Source organism: Gopherus evgoodei, chromosome 1 (assembly GCF_007399415.2).
Source record: "Gopherus evgoodei ecotype Sinaloan lineage chromosome 1, rGopEvg1_v1.p, whole genome shotgun sequence".
Classification (NCBI taxonomy): domain Eukaryota; kingdom Metazoa; phylum Chordata; order Testudines; family Testudinidae; genus Gopherus; species Gopherus evgoodei.
The window spans coordinates 160,958,589-160,983,810 of NC_044322.1; the positions used below are offsets into that span (position 1 = coordinate 160,958,589).

Below are 25,222 nucleotides of genomic sequence, written 5' to 3' on the forward strand. Positions count from 1 at the left end.
CACGGAGATCAAGAAAAGCGCTGGTAAGTGTCTACACTGGATCACCAGCGCTGGATCCTCTACACCCGAGACAAAACGGGAGTACGGCCAGCGCTGCAAACAGGGAGTTGCAGCGCTGGTGATGCCCTGCAGATGTGTACACCTCCTAAGTTGCAGCGCTATAACCCCCTCACCAGCGCTGCAACTTTGTGATGTAGACAAGCCCTCAGATTATGGCCCTCCAGGAAAGGGAGGTGGAAAAACAAAAGTCAAGCCTGAAAATAAGAGGGAACAGGTGTGTGTACACACACACACACAGTACTAAAATCTGAAGACAGATACAAAAGAAGTCTGCTTACATGCATGACACCCCTCCTTGTAATTCACCAAAACCCCAAGGATACAATTAAAGCGTATGCAAAGATTTCAAGAGGGTAATGAACACACTGGCCTCAAAAGACAAATTGTCTAAATAAAAGGCATGGCATAACAAGATACCTATAAACACCCACCTATAATAGATTTGATGCTAATGTTATTGTTAGTTCATATGGCAATAATGCTTCTCACCTATTACCTGTGAATAAACTGAAAAGCAAGGCACAGCAGAGAAACCATTACAAATAATCTGTTGTACAACAGGGGAAACTGAGATACACCTCCTCATGAATTTCATAAATGAACAGTGGGATAATTCACTAGCCTGACTATAAAACAAAACAAGGACAGTGTGGAGGTAATTCTTCTGTCTTTCCTGCAATCAGGAAGATTTGTAAACGGCAATAATCTGTCTCCACCAGGGGGCTGGGAAATGTTTGTTTGTCAGACACTCTAAGAGCAAGCTGGCTCCCACAAAAAAATAACCAAAGCACCATGGGTCTACTGTTCTGAAGAAGATTGTGTTGTGTGTTTGTGTTGTTTGTCTTGTTACTACCGTTTATTTTGGTGGATATTGTACAAGGAGGGTTAAGACATATAGCAGCAAAGGTCAATGCATAGTATGACCTGCCTGGGAAGCACAGTCTACCCAAGCTGGGAAATCACGTGCAAATAAAAGAGCACAAAATGGGGGTTAAGAAGGAAGACGAATAAATTGTTATATGAATATTACAGGTAGACCTACAAAGGGGAACCCAAGGATTCCCTGGCCTGGAATGGAACAATCATTGTTGCTAATCACAGTTGTCACTACTGAAAACCTTGCCCAGATTCCATGATGCAAAGTGGCAAAAGGAGGGAACACGTGGCCTGCTACACCCCTGAGTTGTGGTAATAAGGCAGATAGGGATCTTAAGGATCTACCCATAGAAAACTGTACCGCTGATCCTCCTCCCCGCCCATGGGAATCTGGCAGTGTTGGTATGTGGTATACTGATTGGAAGGGGAGGGGTCCTAACTCTCTTTGTGCTGATCTGTTTATTTACCATGTCCAAACGTATATATATGTTCTGTAACCAGTTTGGTAACTTATGAGAAACTGAAATTACTAAAACTGTCCTATTCTTAAAAGAGAGAGAGAGAGAGAGAGAGAGAGAGAGAGAGAGAGAGAGAAAAGGAAGTCTGATAGTCCATATCATTTTAGGAAAAAAAATTAAAATACAAAAATCAAGATCAGCAAGCTTAAAATATAAAAACTGCATAATACCAAGTGAACTATTCTGATTAGAAATTGTATATGGTTTAGAATTTCAATCTTCTCATGGTTTTGCTCTCCAAAATTAGCTTCTAACTTACTTTGTCAAGTTACAGCCACCTTTCTTTAGCTCGATTGTTCATTACAATCACTTAGGATCTGCTATATGAAAATGCTCAAGTTCAGTTCATACCTATTTTCTACCTAGCTCCAGCAGTCATACCATGTAACAAAAGGTAATGTCGAAAGGGGGGGGGAAAAGAGGGGGAAAAATCAACCTGTGTAATCCTGAAGTCAGTAAGATCCAAGTAGTTTTCGGTATTGAGAGACGATGAATTTATCTTCAAACCATCCTCATGTTATAAATAGGTCTGGCAGAATTTGTTTTTTTTAAATCATTTCAACAGATATTTATGTTTATTTGTAAGTATTATTAAAATTTTGTTCATTTACATTTTCACAGCTGTGGGAAGCTGGGGGGGGGCTCAGCTATTTAATGAGAGCAGGTGTTGAGATTCAAAAAGTTGAAAGCTTATAAACTGGTAAAACACAGATTGTATATTTTGACATGCAATGTTGACAAAGGAAATATCCTTACCTCAACAACTCATACCAGTTTTCCTATTCATTCATTAGTCTAGTTATAATAAGCCATATTTGATGACAATATATATCTCCAGATCAGTGGCACCGCTATAGGCACCTGCATGGCCCCACAATATGCCAATATTTTTATTGCCGACCTGGAACAATGCTTCCTCAGCTCTTGTCCACTCACGCCCCTTCTCTACCTACGCTACATTGATGACATCTTCATCATCTGGACCCATGGGAAGGAGACTCTGGAAAAATTCCACCATAATTTCAACAGCTTCCACCCCACCATCAACCTCAGCCTGGACCAATCTACACTAGACACCACGGTGCAAATAAGTGATGGTCACATTACCACCACCCTATACTGAAAACCTACCGACCACTATGCCTACCTTCATGCCTCCAGCTTCCATCCCAGGCACATCACAAGATCCATTGTCTACAGCCAAGCACTGAAGTACAACTACATCTGCTCTAACCCATCAGACAGAGACCAACACCTACAAAATCTTCACCAAGCATTCTCAAAACTACAATACCCGCACGAGGAAATAAGGAAACAGATCAACAGAGCCAGACGTGTACCCAGAAGCCTCCTACTGCAAGACAAACCCAAGAAAGAAACCAACAGGACTCCACTGGCCATCACATACAGTCCCCAGCTAAAACCCCTCCAAAGCATCATCAGGTATCTACAACCCATCCTGGACAACGATCCCACACTTTCACAGGCCTTGGGTGGCAGGCCAGTCCTCACCCACAGACAACCTGCCAACCTGAAACATTCTCACCAGTAACTGCACATCGCACCATAGTAACTCTAGCTCAGAAACCAATCCATGCAACAAACCTCGATGCCAACTCTGCCCACATATCTACACCAGCAACACCATCACAGGACCTAACCAGATCAGCCACACCATCACCGGTTCATTCACCTGCATGTCCACCAATGTAATATACCCTATCATATGCCAGCAATGCCCCTCTGCTAAGTACGTTGGCCAAACTGGACAGTCGCTACGGAAAAGGATAAATGGACACAAATCAGATATTAGGAATGGCAATATACAAAAACCTGTAGGAGAGCACTTCAACCTCCCTGGCCACATTATAGCAGACCTTAAGGTGGCCATCCTGCAGCAAAAAAAACTTCAGGACCAGACTTCAAAGAGAAACTGCTGAGCTTCAGTTCATCTACAAATTTGACATCAGCAGCTCAGAATTCAACAAAGACTGTGAATGGCTTGCCAACTACAAAACCAGTTTCTCCTCCCTTGGTTTTCACAGCTCAACTGCTAGAACAGGGCCTCATCCTCCCTGACTGAGCTAACCTCGTTATCTCTAGCTTGCTTGCATATATATACCTGCCCCTGGAAATTTCCACTACGTGCATCTGATGAAGTGGGTATTCACCAACGAAAGCTCATGCTCCAAAACGTCTGTTAGTCTAGAAGGTGCCACAGGATTCTTTGCTGCTTTTATAGATCCAGACTAACACGGCTACCCCTCTGATAGTTGGAGCCAAATTCAAAAATCTAAAATCGCTGCATTTTGACTCAAGTTCTCAAGCAGCATTTTTCTCACTTTGCGTATCTATAAATTTCAATTGCTATTGACATATTTTGTCATGAGTTTGCATGTGTATGGTGACATAGACATTTGCAGACAATAACTGATAAAAACCGAATCCTTCCAAGCCTAGTTATACAGGTTTCCAAGCACAGCCATTTTTAATGTTTGCTGCACTACCTGGAAATAAATGGAGCAAATCAAGTGCAGTGATTCAAACTCTAATCCACAAAACTAGGAAAACTCAGATAAGTCAGATCTTTACTGGCGGTTTTTGTACTGATGAAAGAGGGGGCCCTCTCGCCCCATAGAAATATTTTGTATGCCATTTGGTCTCCCTTCTACCGAAGTTGCTGTGGTACAGCAACATTCTCTGTAGCAGACACAGAACTGGTAGTCATCTCAGGAGCAAATCAGCCTCATTCCACAATTCCCAAGTAGAGCCTATTAAAAGAGCAACAAGGATCTCCCACTCTCCAAACTCCTCACTTTGGTTCCCCAGTGTGAATTGCACTGCCCTAGGCCAGTGCCTTATTATTTAACAGTCTCAAATATAAATAAAAAACCACTGGTTTCAAACTGCACAAGAGATGTGAATCTGAGGTCAAAATACTGTAATAGTTTGAGAGAAGGACTTGTAGGGGAAAATATAAAATTTCAAATTTAAAAAGTTACGTTTTGAAAAAAGAACTAGATTTTGAAGGTGAGAAAGACGGGAAAGGAGTTGAGACAAGAGTCATTTATACTGCAAGAATATTAAAAATGCTGTGATCTCAAAACTCAAAGAAAAAAATAGGTATTTAAAACTACACTCATGGAGGTAGATATATTTCAATCATGCTTTTTTCTTCTTCAAGGTACTGGCTTTGGAGACAGATACTTTTTGTTAATACATGGCTTTTCAAAGCTTAAGAGCTCCAGGAATGATAGGCGAGGAAAGAATACATCAGGTCATATTGTTCTACTCAGAATGTTGTCTTCTCCTCAAAGATGATTTAAAGAAAACAAGTGGGTCTACTCATTAGACCGTTGTGCTAGTGGTACTTAAAAGTTTGAAGCATTTGTAGTGTCAATATTTTTAATGTACTTGTGTTACTTCTAACAGTTTTACTTACACAGAACAGTTGAAGTGTAGCTTTGGTTAAAAAAAAAAATTCTTATTACCTGACTTATTTACTGAAGATTTACTTTAATGAAGAACCAACAACAACAACGAAAAATGGCTGGCTTCTCTTGTGGCTCATGCCTCAACAGACATGTTAACTAATTTTCATTATAAAAATCTTTATTACAAAAGGAGGATGCATGACCTAGCCAGAACCTATCCTTGTTTTCAGATGTCAGGTTGAATTTGCCGGGTTGGAAGTTAGACAGTCATCTTTTGACTCTTAATATGAAATTTAATATGAAAGTCACTGCAAACATAATTCACAGGACATGTTTATAGTTGCCCTCCTTCCTTGCGACTATAACTCCCCTTCAGCCTTTGTGTGAAACTAATTATCCTCAGCTCCGGCAAGGACTGGCAAACTATTGTGTGATGACAGCAGCTCTCAAGGTTCCAATCTCCATCAGTTTGCTTATCAGTATGGCAAATTCTGCTAACTTCTTTCCAAATAGTACACAAAGGTAGCTGCTTCTTAAGAGTTCTAGAACACACAGAGCTTTGCAGTGAGTCACTAATGAGACACATATGCTTAATAGGGTTCCCAAAGAGGTATATACATAAAAAGAATTGTTACATAAAATTGTATTACTCTCACCTCTGCCCTGTCAATACTAACCTTATGGCATATATAACATTTAGCACATATTTGGATATTTTTCTTTGATTTAGTAATCTGAATATCTAGGCACCACAGTTTTGAAAACATGATTAACATATTGGCAGTTTCTTTGAGTCAGGTGAGTAGGAATACCAGATGAGGACTGAGGCTCTAAGAAGCATCAATATAGGCAGCAAGAAAGGGAAACAAGGGAAAGAGGGGAAATAAGCATAACAGAAAGAATGGGGAGATGGGGGGGGGAACACCCTCAATTGCTAGGGGCCACAGAATACCATCTTCTCTTGCAGCAGGAAAAGGATTCTCCCTCACCCCTTCCACTGCTATAGGAGTGGAGAATGTGGAAGGAGACATTAGTCAGGCTACTTCCAGTTTCCCTTGAAGGCCTCACGGAAACTGGTGCCCCCCCTCAGGGCACCAAGCAAGCTTTTTAGTGTAGGGAGACATGGGAATAAAAAAGGATGAGCTTAAACTGGGCAAATTACATCAGTCGGGGTCCTCAGAAGTTCACTCACCTTGTAGAAGAGCCTTTGAGTCCATGCAGTGACTAATTACACACTAAAAAAGCCACATTATCCACGTGGAAGATCTCAAACATTTGGCTTAAAACCAAACCCTGATCACATGTTTGACACCAACAGTAGTTTCCACCCCTAAATGAGCATTTACAAGTAAATCCTCCAACTTTTAGAAAGAGCAGTTCTACAGAGAAACTTAGGGTATGGCTACACTTGAAATTTGCGCTTTGAAGTGTGAGTGTGGTCGGAGTGCCACGCTCCCAGCGCTGCGGCACTGATTACACTGAGGCTTTACAGTGCTGTATCTTGCAGCACTCGGGGGTGTGGGGGGTTTCACACCCCTGAGTGCAAAAGTTGCAGCGCTATAAAATGCCAGTGTAGCCAAGGCCTTAGAAGATCTGCGCAAGTTGGAAAATGATGTAGCATTAAGGGAAGTGGGGGGAAGATTACACTAATCTTTAGTAAACTGTCAGGCAAAGGCAAGTCAGAAGAGAGTCAACTGAATCATCAAACATCACCCTTATCTGACAATGGTGACAATCCACAGTTAAATAGTCACTAAACGGTTTTCTGGTTATCTGCAGCTTTCCATCCAACTGTCAGTTATATCAGATATTCAAATGCAAAAATCTAGCACTCAGGATCATGTGAGTTTTTGTCTTTCCTTGAAGGATTTCATATCCATAAGTGACTGAGGATTATTTTGAGACAGTAACATTTCTGACTGTTAAATATGATCTTGCTACACCAGTGGGGGGAGGAAAAAAAAATCAGTCATATTAAAATTATCCTGTTCACTTTTCAGGTTGGTGGCATAGAAGGAAAACCCTAGCCCTGTACTCCTTTCTTGGATTAGAACTGCAGAATTTTAGCTCATCCCCAAGCATTTTTTTTTAAGTATCTAACATTTTTTTTAACTTCTTAGTTCTCCACATGGTAATGTACATAGAATCAATTCTGTGAATTTGAGAAAAAACACACTCTGAAATGGCAACTGTTTATTCACACAAAAAAGCAATATGTGCGCAAAGCATTTTGGGACATGCCTCTCATTTCACCATCACACTTGTCAGACACAGACTTTTTCCACTTTGCTGTCAAATGCAGGCCATGCCATACCACAAATCAGCAATATGGTGGTCCAGCCTAGATCAATGGTTCTCAAACTTGGGCCACCGCTTGTTCAGGGAAAGCCCCTGGCGGGCCGGGCCGGTTTGTTTACCTGCTGCGTCCACAGGTTCGGCCGATCGTAACTCCTACTGGCCAGAGTTCACTGCTTCAGGCCAATGGGGGTGGCAGGAAGCAGCGTGGGCCAAGGGATATGCTGGCTGCAGCTTCCCGCAGCCCCCATTGCCCTGGAGTGGTGAACCACGGCCAGTGGGAGCCGCGATCATCCGAACCTGCGGATGTGGCAGATAAACAAACCAGCCAGGCCCGTCAGGGGCTTTCCCTGAATAAGCGGCGGCCCAAGTTTGAGAACCACTGGCCTATATGACTTTCCACATACATACACCGGGCATAAAGAATGACACACTTCTCACTTCACTGACCTGAATGACATGCCACAGTTATTAGTTTATAATGCTGCAATGCATCAGTAGTCAGGGATTTTGTACCAACAGGTACTAAAATTCAATTTCAGAAGCATCATATTTATTTGATATTGAAAATACTGAAGAGGAGCTAGTCTATGAGGTCAAAAGTCTCACTTTTGAAATTAAAAAAATCTGATGTCTGCAATCACTTTAGAGCCCTAAGTAAACACCATTGTTCTGTGCCCAAAATTATGCTGCCAGAGGCAGGCTTCAAATAACCGCCTGTTGGCCCTACACTGTATTTATGATGGGTAGCTTTTTTGCTAATACCATCTAAATTATTTTACTGTTGAACAATCTTTCTGATTTTGTTTTGGCATTCTAGCCTTGTTTTTTACTGAAAGAAAGATGTCTTTTACATAGTGTTCCCCCCCACTTCTCCTTGCAAATTAGAGAGATTAACAGTGTTCCCAGCTATGAAAGTTACTGTTGAGGCAAGAACAAGGAATGAAGATTTGACATGAGGAAGAAAGTACAAAAATCCTGCTTCCACACATGACGAATAGATTATATGCTTAAACACTTCCTGAGGTTCTGAAGTGTTGATTTGCAGACTACTCACACAAGTAAATCCATGAACAAATATCAAAAGGCATTATCTGGAAGGTATCTGTCAGAAAGATTGGATTACTTCCCTCCACCCCCTTTCAAATGGGGGAATCTGGCCTTTAATGAGAAGGGACTTAATATAAAAAGTCCCTCTACTTCAAAATTCATTTTTTTAAACTACTATATTTGATAATGGATACAATGAACAAGTGATGCTGTCAAGTAGTTTAGCCCCAAACATGAGTTCATTTGTTTATTATTAAAAAGAGGGGAAGAAGATTACTAAATATGATTGTAATATGAATATCTTTTTAGTTTAAACAAATCCATTGTCGACTGCTTTGTTTTATATGTGATTTAAATTTTTGAACACATACAAGCCATACGTAACAGCAGTTTGTGCTAATGCGTGAAAGACAGAGAGACAGCTGGATGTTCTATTTTACTGGCAGTTTAATTGCAGTATTCACAAATTGACTTAAGTACAGACTTCAAAGAAAAATAATTTTTAAAAGTCTAATGTTTTCTAATAAATTATGAAGAGTAAATAAGGAGAAAGAATTCAAGTGTAATCATTATCTTGACAGTACCCCTTTAAAACAGAGCCTTTTAATTATGACATTAATTGTATTTGGTGCACTATAATTTTTTTCAGTTAACAGGAAATTTCTCATGCAACCTTTTTAAGTTACCTTTTGTGGAAATCCCCTCTTTCCCATGCACTATTTCTTCAAAATGTAAATGGCGCATTTGTGTACTGTATGAACATGTAACCTTCCTAGATCTTCTTGTTAAACAAGAAACCAAAAATATCTGCATCTCAGGAGGAATGCTACAGAGCAGGAAGAAGAGTTTGTTCCCTAATACATGGTCTATTTTTCCAGAAAATAAGACGCCAATAAGAAAAAATAAAAATAAAAAGGAGGAGGAGCAGGTCAAGGGAAAAGAAAGAAAGAGGGAAACAATACTGGCGGAACAGAGAAGGAAACCATGACAATCCAAACTGACTTGGGCAAAGGAAGTTAGACTACTGGACTATTATATTTTTAGTTCTCGAGAGGCTCTCAGAGACCATGGTGCTAGGTGTTATTGTAGAACTGAGAAAGAGAGAGAGCGAGCGTGCTTTGTCTATACTATTATTTTAAAACTTCCCAGTTTGAAGAGTAAAGACAGTGACATTAAGTCAAACCCACTTTTCTCCCTGGAGTAACTAAACTACTTTGCTTTATTAGAGAGACAAGGTGGGCGAGGTAATATCTTTTATTGGACCAACGTTTGTTGATGAGACAGATGAGCTTACACACAGAGCTCTTCCTCAGTGACCTGAAGATATTACTTCACCTACTTTGTCTCTCTAATATCCTGGGACCGACATGGCTACACCACCACTGCATACTACTTTGCTTTATAGCAGGTTTTGTTTCCTTTCAATTCTTCAGATAGTATTACTTAAATGTGCATACAGAACAGACTATTAAAAAATCCTTTTTTGATTTTAGTAAGGTATATTTTTAAAGTAAACAAAACCATCTGAAACACAGGCTTGTTTACATAATGAAAGCTAAGTTGGAAAATCAGTAAGAGGTTAGACAAAATTGTAGAAATGCTGTGTCTTTGACAGAAAAACCACTTTTCTTCTTAAGATGAATATGATGCTTACAAATTACAGGATGGAACAACTGAATACTATCTTGTGCACTTACAAGACCTGAATCCAAACCAAAATCCATGCAGAAAAAAGGCTGTGAGCCATTTCCCCCTTAGACGCACTCTAACTATGAATATAGTCACACTTCATGGCAACAGAGAAAAGATAGAAAGGAATTTGACTCATATTAGCAGCTGTTGAAATACAGATGTGTTACTGTGCTCCGCTTCCTGCTAGAGAGTACCTAGGCTTGACCATGACCAGCTAACATTTTTAAATGTGACTGTGACATTCCCCAGGATGCAAGCTGGATGACAGGACTGTTGTGTCCCCTTAAAACTACACCCTGAGATGCCTTTTACACTGCTTTGGTGGTGAACAGCAACCCCTACAGGCTCTGCTCACTCAGCCAACACCATGTAAAAATCACTCTCTGATGGATACATGAATGCTATGCCCAGTCACCCACAAATTATATGCAGGGAGACACCCACTCCAGTCCTCAGCCTGGCCCTCTCTTCAGTAGAGTCCTGGCCAATGCAAGCTCATTAATAGTTCATCATAGGAAATGATTATGCACCAGCCTTTGTTAACCTGAGTAGAGATTCCCCAAACACTTCAGCCAGAACACACTGGTTTAGATAAAACAATACGACAAGTTTATTAACTACAGAAACATAGATTTTAAGTGACTATAAGTGGTAAGGCATAAAAGTCAGCTTTGGTTACAAAAGAAAAAAAAAGATAGCATTGCAATCTAATTACTAAAAACTTTATCAAGCTAAGTAAGATTTGAAGCAAACAGTTCTCTCACCCACCAGATGCTGGAAGCAATTCACAGTTGTCAGTTCACAGGCTGGACTTCCTTTCAGCCTAGGCTCTCTCTCCCCCTGATTCAGTGCCCTTAGATATTCGTTGATGTCATAAGCAGAGAGAAAAGTGATGGCAAGGAGAGGAGGGGTGGACAGGGCCCTTCCCTTCCTAACCCCCCCCCCGCCCCCTTCTTATTCCCCAACTCTTTGTACCAGAAAAATCCTTGCTGGGTCATGGGAGTAGGCACTTCCAATGCATACGTGCTCTGCAAACTGTCCTTCAGGGACATTGTAAATACTCTATTTATACCTTCCTTCCTGTTGGTGAATGCCCAATTAAGCAGTTAATAGTTTCAGCACCTGAGCTTAGTCTTTTGTGTTGTTCTTGAGGAGTAATTCTGGGCAATTCCCAGAACCATAACACATTTTAGTAATATTATGCAGTAAAACCTCATTGTTTCATATTTAGTGTTGTTACACATATCATAACAGGACAATGATGTTCAGCAGATCACATTTTTTTAAACAATACCTCACAAGGCATACTTTGATCTGATTATGATATATTTTGTACAAAGTGGTGAACATGGGGTACAGGGTGTCACAGACTTGCTTTATCTATAGTATGTTCAAAGTCTTGTTTAAAATCATGTTAATTAAAATATATTGGCCAATATGTCTAGACAAGCCCATAGAGTAGAAGATGCTTTCCAGAAAAATACTTACTATAGGTTGCATCAACACATAGCACTTTTTAAATCTACCTTGGCACACACCTTGTCAAGTGCATGGCTATTTAAGGTTTCATGTCAAAGGTAGTCTAGCAGGTCCACATAGCATCACCTGTCCCCAGAGTCCATGTTCCTATGCGTGTATGGTTTTAAAAAGATATTCCTTACTCTGCTGATTCCATCCTAGGTTTTCCTTCCATTTCTCAACCACTCATTCAAAGCCTAGTTCTATCCCTTATTTCCCTTCCTTACCACTGCTCACTAATTTAGCCTGTAATAATCTGCTATCCTGCCCTAGTTCAACTGGCTTTTACTCAATTGGTCTCCCTTTTTCTGTTCTATCCTATCACCAAGAGCCTTCAGCCCCTCTTGTCACTCCTCACTGGCAGCAATTTACTCTCCCATCACCACACCCTGAACTGAATCCAGAACTGCCAGAATTTATAACCTTTGAAACATCAAGCCACATATTTTAAGTGTCCAACATATAGTTAAGGTATTTAATACATATTCTTCTGTTTTTTTGTAGTTGGACAGTGATAGAGGAACTGTCTCTGGTTAATTGTACGGGAATTGGAATTCATAGTTTGCAGTGAAGACACTTAGTCCCAATAACCACTTTATCCTTAATAAAACTTTCTAAATGCCAGTTTATAGGTCAGATTTTTGCTGACCCTCTGAGTAGAACAAACTGCCATTACAAAAGCTGCTTTCATGATTAGCATTAATAATTAAACTGAACTGAGTGCATAAAACAGATGCTTGGTCACTAGAATAAAATTCAAGTTCCACCATGGTTTCAATAGCAACTGATCAAAACTCAGCTGCATCATGCTGATTACTCAGAACTTTATAGTTCCTCCACCCACCTTTTTGCATTAAAGTTACAAGGGGAATATTAGTGTAGTCTCAATATAGGTACAATTTGGGAACACAATGGGACGAGAGGATAGCAAAATGGGTGTAATCGGAGGAAAGTGCTATTCAGATAGACTCACTAGAGCAGTGTGTCCCAAACTTGGGATGCTGCTTTTTTAGGGAAAGCCTCTGTCAGCCCGAGCTGGCTTGTTTACCTCCTGCATCCACAGGTCCGGCCGATCACAGCTCCAGGCCAATGGGAGCTGCTGGAAGTGGTGGCCAGAGGGCCACACAGCTTCCAGCAGCTCCCATCGGCCAGGAAACGCAATCGGCCAGACCTGTGGATGCGGCAGGTAAACAAACCGGCCTGGCCCGCCAGGGGCTTTCCCTAAACAAGCGGCATCCCAAGTTTGGGAAACACTGCTCTAAAGGAATCTGGGGAAATTGTGGTATATTTAAAAAAAAGTTAGATTTCTGTCTGTTGTTTGTCAAAGACTGTAGGAAGGAGCAAAGTAGACAACACTTTAGTAAAAATACATGGAAAACACAAATAAAACTAGACAATTTTTCATTCCACTTATCAAAAGTGCTTATAGCCTTCCATTTCAAGGCTGGAAAAATACAATATTGAGTAAAGGCATTTAATCTGTTTCCAGATTATTTAAAGAAATAAAAAATTAGACAAGTGCAGTCAATGCCTTCTTCCCAACTCATATTTCAATCTTCAGATTTGGCATAGCAGGCAGCCATAAAGTACACCATTCATCAGAAATAGGACAACTCCATGAAATAAAAGACACATAACATTCCTCAAAAAACCATGATATTTTTAGCTTTCAAATAATTCTTGAAGAATGTATGTGAACTTGAATATATTGGTAATAACAGAATGAGGGTGGATTGGCAGCTAAACTGAAGTTCTGATAAATTTCTAGGATACTGTGCTATAAATCATCATTTTTCATAGAGGCTGAAAGAGGAAGAGAGCTACTACCCTTTAGTTGCTTAGCAGTTTACACTATTCACTACCAAGTACACTTGCATCAGATATGTGTTTGTGATTTCAGAATCAAGCAGAGAAGGAAGTTTGTAAAGCACCTCACTTAAAAAAAAAAAAAAAAAGTTTAACTGTACAAGTCTTGATCCTGCCAAACTATTTAAGCACATGCATGACTTTACTTATAAACATCAATGGGATGATGTTTCAATGTTGTATTCTGTGAAAACTCAGCAGAGTTTACAGTGAGTTAAACTTTAAACCCAATTTCAGGTTGTCATAACCTTAGTCCCAGATTTGGACCTTAGTGTCCAAAATATGGGGGTTAGCATGAAAACCTCCAAGCTTAGTTACCAGCTTGGACCTGGTACTTGCTGCCACCACCCAAAAAATTAGAGTGTTTTGGGGCACTCTGGTCCCCCTGAAAAACCTTCCCTGGGGACCCCAAGGCCCAAATCCCTTGAGTCTCACAACAAAGGGAAATAATTATTTTTCCCTTCCCCCCTCCAGGTGCTCCTGGAGAGATACACAGACACAAGCTCTGTGAAACTACACAGAGTGACTCCCCCTCTCTGTTCCCAGTCCTGGAAACAAAAAGTACTTTCCTATTCCCCCAGAGGGAATGCAAAATCAGGCTAGCAAATCCAACACACACACAGATCTCCCCTGATTTCTTCCTCCCACCAATTCCCTGGTGAGTACAGACTCAATTTCCCTGAAGTAAAGAAAAACTCCAACAGGTCTTAAAAGAAAGCTTTATATAAAAAAGAAAGAAAAAATACATACAAATGGTTTCTCTGTATTAAGGTGACAAAATACAGGGTCGATTGCTTAAAAGAATATTGAATAAACAGCCTTATTCAAAAAGAATACAAATCAAAGCACTCCAGCACTTATATTCATGCAAATACCAAAGAAAAGAAACCATATAACTTACTATCTGATTTCTTTGTCCTTACTTTAGAAACAGAAGACTAGAAAGTAGAAACTACTTCTCCAAAGCTCAGAGAAAGCAGGCAGACAGAAAACAAAGACCTAGACACAAACTTCCCTCCACCCAGAGTTGAAAAAATCCAGTTTCCTGATTGGTCCTCTGGTCAGGTGCTTCAGGTGAAAGAGACATTAACCCTTAGCTATCTGTTTATGACACAGGTGTAAAATGATGAACAAGTATTAAGAGGGTAAGTTTATTTTAATTTTACATTACCTGTAATAAACTTAACAGTTAAAGTAATATCACTAATAGGTAAGGACTTGGGGCATAGCATTGAAATAAGGAACACCTTTCTTAGTAAGGTCTACATTAATCTCCATAACTTAGTGGTTCTGAAATAAGAAAAACAAAAGGTGTATAGGTAAGATATACTAATATTCTGTTTATTCACCTTTTTCTACATATAGTTGTGTTGCAGTTTAATGCACACAGGATCAGATTACTGATATGATCAAGTCTGATATCTTGAATCTCACAGAATACAGTACTGGACATCCCATAGAGTAGAGGAAAACACACTCCCCCACACAGCATTCAATATGGAGGAAAGACGTCTTCAACCCAGGGGCAATCAAGTGACCCCCTGATGCATCAGATCTACATAGCTAAGATAAAATGCATTTATCATAAAAACTATCCAACTCTGTCTGAATCCGTGTATTGCTTTATGACCTACTGTAATACATTTCAATTAGTCAGAAGGGCAATTAAACCAATCCTCTTCTTCTAACAAAGCAGAAATATTGTACACAAGCCCAGAGAGGGCTTATTAGCTGAATATTTCCTTTTTACTAAGTATCTATATGACTAACTTTTCATTATGGTAAGAAGTCAGAATAAATAAAAAAAAGAAAAAGCAAGCATTTTCACCTACATAAAGTCCCTTCATTCACTTAAATTTCATTAAAAGAGTGGGAGTACAAAACTTGAGGGGGAAAAAAGACAAAGCCCCAAGGGCGTGTAAAAAATTAATCCTTCTCAGCTGATAAGTCATCCCCACCAACAATCCACCAAGGCTTCACATGACACAGATGAAAGAACAACCAAGTTTTCAAAACTTTTGAAAGAAAGAATTTGTAAGGGGAGGGGGCAAGGAGGAGGAATAATTCCAACCACAGGAAGTGCATTATTTAACTATTAGAAATATGGAGGCTACATTTTAAATAAAAATTAAGATTTTTAAAACTTTCCATTATTGTAGCACATAATTTAGTAAGAGTGGTTGAGTAATCTCTTTGTGGAGGATCAGTCAGACTACTGCATCACACCTGAAGGCTGACTTCAAAAATAAGATAAGGTATGGTAAATACAATATTTTTGACTGGCAGATAAACTTGTTTCAAATCAAACTGGCATCAAACCGTTTGAAACAGAGACCGGATCTGCATGACTTCCTTACAATTACTGTGCCTAGGGACACTGTATTTTCATGCAAAGTGCCAATGAATAGAAAGGCTGCCTTTCAGCAAAGTTGCAAGCGGTATAACTGTACTTAGCACGGGTGCAATACAGTATCTTTTCGTTTCTCTTTGTTTTTCCGCCACCTAACAATACTGTCTGGCAATTGAAATGCAACGGGGGTGGAGGGGGGGGAACGAGACTGAGAGTCAATCCAGTCCTTTAACGCTTGCCGTCATCGCTCACATATGTAACAGTCACGTCTAACTCACCAACATGCTTATGATATTTAAGGTCTTCCAACGTTATAAAAAAAAGAAAAGACGAAGAAGCCAGGAGTGACTTTCCCTCCTCTCCATAAACCATCAAAAGATACCTCTCTAATCTTCCAAAGACATGAGAAGAGTCTCTTGGGTCCTTTCAATAGTGTGTGTCCTTTTTAACAGTGCTTTTAAGCTCAGCTCATACACAACCCTTCCGCAAGGGATCTCACCTCTGACCGGTGGCACCAGTAACCTTATTAAGGAAGAAGCCCCCTATTAATGGAAGGCCCACTGTCCCCAGCACCAGCGGCAGCTCAGCGGAGCCCTGTCCCCACTCCCAGCGGAGCTGGAGGAGAACTTTGCACCGGGGAGGAGGAAAATCAGGGGAATTCCTCACCGTGAGTAGTTGGCCACCATGGGAAGAAAGTTTAAAGGCGTCTAACGATCCCCGACCACCCCGCCTGCCCCCCCACCCCGAACAGCCAGGACCGCTCCCCCATCCACCCAAGAACCTTTCCTCGACGTGTCCGTGGTGCCCAGGGCGGCTGGCAGGGCAGCAGCAGCGCCGTGCACGCGGGGCAGCCGGCGGGCTTGAGGACAGCAGCCTGGCTTCTAGCCCAGTTGGAGGACAAGTCCCTTGCCCTGGCCCCCGGGGGTCCCACCCGCGGGGGAGTCTCACCTTCTGCGGCGGGGTCCCGATCAGCATCTCCAGGTAGTAGCCCCGGCCGGAGTCTCCCTGCAGGTTCTCCACCATGGCCAAGAAGCTGACGGCGGCGCCGGGCTCCGAGGCTAAGGCCAAGCCGTCCGCCTCGCTGGGGGGGGCCTGCTGGCGGCTGCTCCCGGAGCCGTTCCCCGGGGCGGCCGGCGGAGACACCCGCAGGGGGAAGGAGAAGCGAGCGCGGCACAGCCCGGCAGCGCCAGCCAGGAGCAGCAGGAGGCGGGGAGCCGCGGGCAGCGTCCCCATCGCGGCGGCGGCAGCGGGACACTCGGGGGCTCAGGCAGGAGGGAGCAGCCGCCTGGCCGCGGGGCTGGAGCAGCCGGGAAGGAGGAGGAGGAGGAGCAGGGCGGCTCCGGCTTCCCCACGCCCCGGCTTCATCTCGCACCCGGGAGCCCGGCTCCTCCTCGCACGCGCCCCACCGCTGCTCCCGCCCGAGCCCGGCGGCCGCTCCGCGCACAGCAGCGGGACCACGGGGGTTGTGCTAGGAACAAGCGCCAAGAAACTCCCCCCCCAGCCAGCTCCGGCCAACGGATGTGACGGGGCCGCCCGGAGCCACCAGGAAAAAGTTTACCCAGGCCCTTAAAGGGACAAGGGCGGGGGGAGCAAACACCACCCACCCCGGCAGAGCGGGGCGGTTCTCAGCCCAGGGAAAAGTTTGTCTTGCCAGCTGCTGCCGAGGCTGCGGCGCTTGGCCGCGTTTACACAGAGAAAGAGCAAGAGCCAGAGCCAGAGCCGGTTCCAAAGTCCCCCTGCGAGGTTCGAGCGGGCGAGTCGCTGGAACGAAGTATGGAAATCACAGTTCAGAGAACATCACCCGGGCTGGGGCCAGCTGCTTCTGCAAATGAGGTTGTGTGCGCGCATGGCATTTCGGCAGCGCTTTTCATTACAGAGGACACAGCTGTCACCACCAGAGTAAGGAATAACCTCGCACCCAGAGACACTTATCATCACCTTCCCTTCCAGAGTTTGTTTTTCACCTCCCCTTTACACATTTTTCCACGCCTGGGGAGCTTCAATTCTATCTCTTTATTCGTTACCTTTACGCAAGTAACTCGCTTTTATAATCTCAACCTCCAGCCTCTCTCTGAACTGCCTTTAATGCATTACTCCTCCCTCCCATCAACTCCAGGAGACCGAGAGATAAATGTATATGGTTAGGAAGTAATTAGAGGAATAACTTGTGATCAAGAAGCCAGCTCCTCAGTCCATCTAAATCAGTGTAGCTGCATTGATGTAGCTGTGCACAATAGGTTGGCTGAGCATCTGCTCGCCCAAGATCAGAAACTGAGATGATGACCATTTACTATTTCGTGTTAGCTAGGGTGACCAAGTGTTCCGATTTTATAGGGACAGTCCTGATTTTGGGGTCTTTTTCTTATATAGGCTCCTATTATCCCCCACTCCCTGTCCCAATTTTTCATACTTGCTGTCTGGTCACCCTAGTGTTAGTGCCTGAGGAACACAATCAGGGATTAAGACCCCATTGTGTCACTTATACAGTCTGTGGCCATGTCTACATCTAAAATTTTGCAGCGCTGGTTGTTACAGCTGTATTAGTACAGCTGTATAGGGCCAGCGCTGCAGAGTGGCCACACTTACAGCAACCAGCGCTGCAAGTGGTGTTAGATGTGGCCACACTGCAGCGCTGTTGGGCGGCTTCAAGGGGGGTTCGGGGAACGTGAGAGCAAACCGGGGAAGGAGACCAGCTTCGCCGCGGTTTGCTCTCGCGTTCCCGGAGCCACCCTGCAAACCGCAGGGAAGGAGACCTGCTTGCTCGGGGTTCCGGGAACGAGAGAGCAAACCGGGAAAGGAGACCAGCTTCGCCGCGGTTTGCTCTCGCGTTCCCGGAGCCACCCTGCAAACCGCAGGGAAGGAGACCTGCTTGCTCGGGGTTCCGGGAACGAGAGAGCAAACCGCGGCGAAGCTGGTCTCCTTCCCCGGCTTGCTCTCTCGTTCCCGGAACCCCGAGCAAGCAGGTCTCCTTCCCTGCGGTTTGCAGGGTGGCTCCGGGAACGCGAGAGCAAACCGCGGCAAAGCTGGTCTCCTTTCCCGGTTTGCTCTCTCGTTCCCCGAACCGCCGAGCAAGCGGTTCTCCTTCCCTGCGGTTTGCAGGGTGGCTCCGGGAACGAGAGAGCAAACCGCGGCGAAGCTGGTCTCCTTTCCCGGTTTGCTCTCTCGTTCCCCGAACCGCCGAGCAAGCGGTTCTCCTTCCCTGCGGTTTGCAGGGTGGCTCCGGGAACGAGAGAGCAAACCGGGAAAGGAGACCAGCTTCGCCGCGGTTTGCTCTCGCGTTCCCGGAGCCACCCTGCAAACCGCAGGGAAGGAGACCTGCTTGCTCGGGGTTCCGGGAACGAGAGAGCAAACCGGGAAAGGAGACCAGCTTGATTACCAGAGGCTTCCTCCTTCCACGGAGGTCAAGAAAAGCGCTGGTAAGTGTCTACATTGGATTACCAGCGCTGGATCACCAGCGCTGGATCCTCTACACCCGAGACAAAACGGGAGTACGGCCAGCGCTGCAAACAGGGAGTTGCAGCGCTGGTGATGCCCTGCAGATGTGTACACCTTCAAAGTTGCAGCGCTGTAACTCCCTCACCAGCACTGCAACTTTCTGATGTAGACAAGCCCTGTGTAAACAAGTAAAATAAAGACTATATCTGTCCTGGAGAGCTCAAGGCCTAGGATTTGACATAAAGAGGTGTACAAACAAAACCGGGAAGAAGTTCAAGGTAACAATAAAGATAAATGAGTTTGCATATGTTAGTAATCACCCTGATCTCAGTAGCTATGCACTTACATTCATTTTCTATATTGATATGGTATATTGTTTACTGACTTGATTATGAAGTGTAGTTACACAGAATAAATCATTGTTGTAAACATGATGAGGTTTTTAACATATTCATAACCCAAATAATTATTAACAATTGAAAGATGTGAAATTCAACAAGCTTTCCCTCTAACCTACTGCAGCATTAGTTTTTTCTAACCTCTCCAGTAATGATAAAATGAGTACCAGATAATTAAATTGAGATGAAGGTCTGAGACCCTTGAAAAATAATAGGATGCAAGTCCAATCTGCACCATTTCTAGCTCTTTTCCCCCTGTACTAAGTGAACAGGAAAATGCCCAAATCGAAATCACAAACCTCTAAAGAATCACTAAACAATTTGTTGTCCTGGGCAACCACCTGTTCTGTCTCTATGTGTAAGACAGCGCTCAGTTAAATGGCTTAGGAAGGAGAGCTTTGCACACAAAGAGAGAGAGAGAGAGGACAGGCATTGACTTCCTTTAATATTATACTGCATTTCAGAAGATCTCAAAGTGTTTTACAGATATTAATCAATCCCCACAACAACCCTGTAAAGCAAAAAGTATTACCCCCATTTTACAGATGAGACATCTGAGGCACCAGTGTGGTCCAGGAGCAATATGCTGGCAAGAAATGCAGGTGAGGGTGCTATCCCAGAACATTGCTTAGAAGCTTCAGCCCAGATCCTCAGTGGGAGACAGGCTCCCAAATATGGGCCTTCAGCTTTTGTATCATCTTCTGATAAATCTGAGGTTCCATAGGCCTCTCTGAATGCTTCTCACAGACTTCTGACTCTTTTGAGGGAGCATCAGTAACTCTGGGCTTGGCTACACTGGCATTTTACAGCGCTGCAACTTTCGCACTCAGGGGTGTGAAAAAAACACCCCCCTGAGCGCTGCAAGACACAGCGCTGTAAAGTCTCAGTGTAATCAGTGCCACAGCGCTGGGAGCGCGGCTCCCAGCGCTGCAAGCTACACTCGTAAAGGATGTGGTTTACATGCAGCGCTGGGAGAGCTCTCTCCCAGCGCTGGCGCTCCGACCACACTCACACTTCAAAGCGCTGCCGCGACAGCGCTTTGAAATTTCAACTGTAGCCATACCCTCTGTCCTTCCCACTGTCACACATTTGGGAGCTCTTCTCCACTATTCCCACTTGCTCCACCTGCTTCTCTGCTGCTACTCAGAGCTTTCCCAAGAAGCAGCCTAGCAAAGTTGACATGATTCTTGTCTTTTTCACTAATGTCTCTAGAGTTCTCAACAGCAGAGGGATACCGATCAGAGATTTTTTAATTTCATTCTGCTGCTGCCTGGGAATGCTATATGCAGCAAGCAGAAAGAATGGAAATGCTTTCTTGCAGGCTCAGGAAGACACTACTGCTTAAATTGGAAGGTTATTTTTGCACTCAAGGATTAAACACTGCTTTTAAATGAACGCTTAAATTTTGGAGCAATTACTTAGGACCCCGGTCATGGGAAACTTGCTACTCTCCACTGACAAGTAGGTGAGTGAAATTTTTCAAGTCCTGCTGTATCTGGCCTCTCATGTCATGGCATCATAGATAACAGAACTAGACAACATCACTTGGCTCAAAGAGTCAGACTCCCTGTGTCTAGATTGATAGCAGCTAAACAACTGTGGAAGTGGCATGTTCGGAGCTTCCAAGAAAGGTTATATTGCTGTAGTAATGACTCTTCTAGTCTAGCAATGCACTCAGTGACAAGTTATTCAGTAACCTGACCATGACCTGTCTAGTCATGGTCAATATGAGGCCTACTCTCAACCAGAGGAAGTCAAAGGATTAGAACCCTTTGTGCGAGTGCTGAGAATGGGAGGAATGACCTCACTTTGCCAAGGAAAAGGAAATTAGAAAACAATTTAACATCCCCTCACAGCAATAAGGGTATATTATATTAGTCAGCAGCTATATACATTTTGTTTAAATTCTTGTTCAATATAAGAAGTCTTCTCCCTCTGTTGCCAAGATATCTAGATGGTATCTCTGGCTAAAGCAACAGCAGTCAGAAGAAACATCTGTGAAGTATAAGCTTTTTAAAGTATATAACATATGCCATAGTCTCTTCTAAATGTTCAAATGAAAACTAGTATTTTTTAACATTTAAATGTAAGCATTTGGTAAAAGTTTTAATCTATCTGGTGCTGTCGCACACAGGACTGGGCCTTTAGAATGCCTGCTTACAAATGATGGGAGTCTAAAACCTTTTGCACATTGAAGGATTGTGTTTTGTCTTATAATAAATTATGTGTGCACAACTTCACTGTACTCCCTCCCACAACATCATGACAGCAGGACTTGTGTTTGGTTGCACAATGGTTAATCATATGGTCTCTGCCACTTCTCATTTCTCCTTTATTCACCCTGGTGGTTTATAACTATGACCCTAATTCCATAACATACATGTGCATAGTCCTATTAAATACTCACATGCATGACAGTGCCACCGCAGGATCAGGGTTTATGAAAGCAAGACAAAGTCCTTCAAAAAATCTGAAGACACTCATATCCAAAATATTTCTTCCAGGGCAGGTTATTTGCATATGGTACATATAAGTTTAATACACAGCTTTGTGCACAATATATATAAAAATATGAAATGCTGGAAGAAGGTAATCTTAAGTGTCTGTTTCCCCTGTTTTCTAAAATATCTTTAAATAATCCTGGTTTCTATAACATATTTCTCTTATTATAAATATGAGAAAGTTATTTGATTGAATATCTATTTTGATATAGTCATCTATGCATAGGTATAAATCTATATTTATGAAGACATCCATTTACATGTAGAAATGCAGTTTGGAACTTGATTCACCACTGTATTAATCCAGTTCAGTGGAATCATGCCAGCATAAAATTGGAGTAACCAATTAGTGAACCAGACCTATTGTCTCCATATCTATATCCAAAAGAGCCTTCCACTGGTATTTACAGAATGCCATGTGTGACAGATGTGAAGCTGATCTGTAATTTTACAAATATTTTATGTTGATCTCATTACTGGGATGTTTACTGTATGACTATATTGGGTTAATATTCCATTGAGAAAACAAGCAGGAAGTAGGTTTGCCAACTTCCTACTTGCACAAAACTGAACACCCTTGCCCTGCCCTCTGCCCCAACCATCTTATGAGGCTCCACCCCTGTCATGCCCCTTATCTGAGGCCCCGCCCCTGTTCACTCCATCTCCCATCTATCACTCGCTCTTCCCACCCTCACTCACTTGCTCATTTTCACTGGGCTGGCTCAGGGGGTTGGGATGTGGTGAGGGCTCCAGCTGGGGGTGCAGGCTCTGGGGTGAGGGCAGGGATGAGGGGTTTGGGGGTGCAGGAAGGTGCTTCAGGTTGGGGGGTGGATCTGAGGGGTTTGGAATATGGGAGGGAGCTATCAGCTGGGGCAGGGGTGTGGGAAGGGATATGGGCTTTGGGCTGAGGGTGTGGGTCCTGGGGTGGGGCCAGATATGAGTGGTTTAGGATGTGAGAAGGGGCTCTGGCTGGAGGTGCGGGCCTTGGGGTGGGGCTGGGGATGAGCAAGTTGGGGTGCAGGAGGGTGCTCTGGGCTGTGACCGAGGGTTTCAGAAGGCAGGAGGGGGATCAGGGCTAGGGCATGGGGTTGCGTGGAAGGGGGTTGCAGGCTCCAGGTGGCGCTTACCTCAGGTGGCTCCTGGAAGCAGCGGCATGTCCTTCCTCCAGCTCCTATGCAGAAGTGCGGCCAGGCGGCTCTGTGTGTTACCCCATCTTCAGGCGCCACCCCCACAGCTCTCATTGGCCATGGTTCCTGGCCAATGGGAGCTGCCGAACCGGCGCTTGGGGTAGGGGCAGCATGCAGAGCCCCCTGACTGCTCTTATGTATAGGAGCAGGAGGAGGGACATGCCACTGTTTCGTGGAGCCATGACAGGTAGGGAGCCTGTGTTAGCCCTACTATGCCACTGACTGGACTTTTAATGGCCCAGTCAGCAGTGCTGACCAGATCCACCAGAGTCCCTTTTCAGCCAGGCATTCCAGTCAAGAACTGGACACCTGGCAACCCTAGCAGGAAGGGGGAACAATGTGCAAGGCTCCTGAGTCTGCTTTTCCCTGGATGGCTACTACATCCATGCCACCACCCAACACCTTTGGCAAAACAGCACTCTGTAGGCTGTGAGCCTTGTAGGCCCAAACCCCACAGGCTATGCTGCTCACAAGAGGCCTGATTAGCAGTGTTCCTGGGGTCTCTGATTGGCCCAGCCACACTACTTAAGCCTGGAGGGGACACGTGGAAGTTATCTTGCAACTAGGTGGATTCTCAGTGGCTACTGTGACAGCCCTGCTCCTTGATTTTGCTTCTGGCTCCAGCTTTGACCCTTTGCTCTGGGCCCAGGTGCTCCACTGCTAGGCCTTACCATCTGGGCCCTGGCCATGACACAAAGACTCAACATAAGCCACCCCATGATAAACGTTTGTAGGTAGTTATGGGAGAATGGGAGAGCCTCTAGTTGTGAGGAGTCTGGCTTTGCCTTCCATGAAACCTACTGTACTGATTTGAACAAGTAGGTTAAAAGGAACAAAGGAACTCTGGCTGGATAAGAAGATGCTCTCTCTTTTCGGAAGAGAGGTAATTGTTGGGGAGTTATTTAGATTGACACAGCCACCTGCTAGGGTGTCTGAAGAAGCTAGGCCTGCCCAGGCTATCATCAGAGAGTGATAAGCCTTTAGTAAGATAGATGTCTGCATAGACTTTGTTGTTTTGAAATCCGTTTTCCTAAATACATTTTTCCTACTATTAAAATAAAAAAATACTTTGGTTTTAAGAAGGCTTTCTGGTCAAAGATTCCCAAAGGGATGAGCTGCAGGTGCCTCAAACCTGTTGGGTAAAAATGGTTGATATACAGGGTTCTATAGCTCTGGCCCTGATCTAAGAGTGGGACAACTGATTGGGTAATTCCACCAAGGACAGGTAAAGGCTTGAGGCCTGACAGCTGAGACGATGCACTACAAAGAGGATAGAGGTGAGCTAGCCCTGCAATCCTGACATCAGGCCTTCACTCACATTTTATTCAGTCCTAACTTAGACAAAACACCCACTGAAATCAATGGACATTTTGCCAAGCAAGTACTCAATAAAAATCAAGTGAATATTTCAGCATTTCACGTCATGACTAATTCTTACATGAGAACTTAAAACAAGGTAACAATAAACTATATGTTATATAAAAGAAAAACACAAGAGCTAATTATCTCTTGCAAATATTCCTGTATTTCTTGTCATAGTAAAATACTCTGAAGGTTGCAGTACTGACAGATACTGTCAATATGTGGTGTAAATACTACTGTAATGTGAATAATAGTTCATATTCTTTGCCTGTGTATATCACACATATAGTAGCTCATTTGCTCATTACCTTTTTGCAGTTTCTTTTTATGACATCCTGGGCCTGATTCAGTAGACAAGATCTGGCAAAAGATATAACCAAAGTTGCAAGCAGCAGAGATAACAGATGCTGGCTCAGTGGCAGGCCTGTCACGAGGGGGACAGGTCATCCTGGCATTGAAGACAAAGAATAAAACAGCTGTTCTGGGGCAGAAGAGACATGTAGACCATGGGGATTACAGCAACAGTACCAGGGTTGTAGTAACATTTCTATTTTGCCCCAGTTGGTAAGATGGACAGTTCTGGGACTAGCCTAAGAGTTGAGCATATGTACAAAATATATAACCAATCTGGAAATGGCATGGGGAAAGGACATTCCGCAGCCACACAGCTGATACGTGTT

At 43.5% G+C, this 25,222-nt stretch overlaps 1 protein-coding gene across 1 annotated transcript in view; it reads right to left on the reverse strand.

The window, feature by feature from the left end:
* The window catches only part of BACE2 (beta-secretase 2), an 82,099-nt gene extending 64,969 nt beyond the window's left edge, over positions 1-17,130 (reverse strand). Inside the window, exon 1 of the mRNA XM_030577458.1 lies at positions 16,608-17,130. Coding sequence (XP_030433318.1) covers positions 16,608-16,892 — 285 coding nt within the window. The 5' untranslated portion in view covers positions 16,893-17,130. The remainder of the gene's footprint in view (positions 1-16,607) is intronic.
* Positions 17,131-25,222: the final 8,092 nt, after the last annotated feature.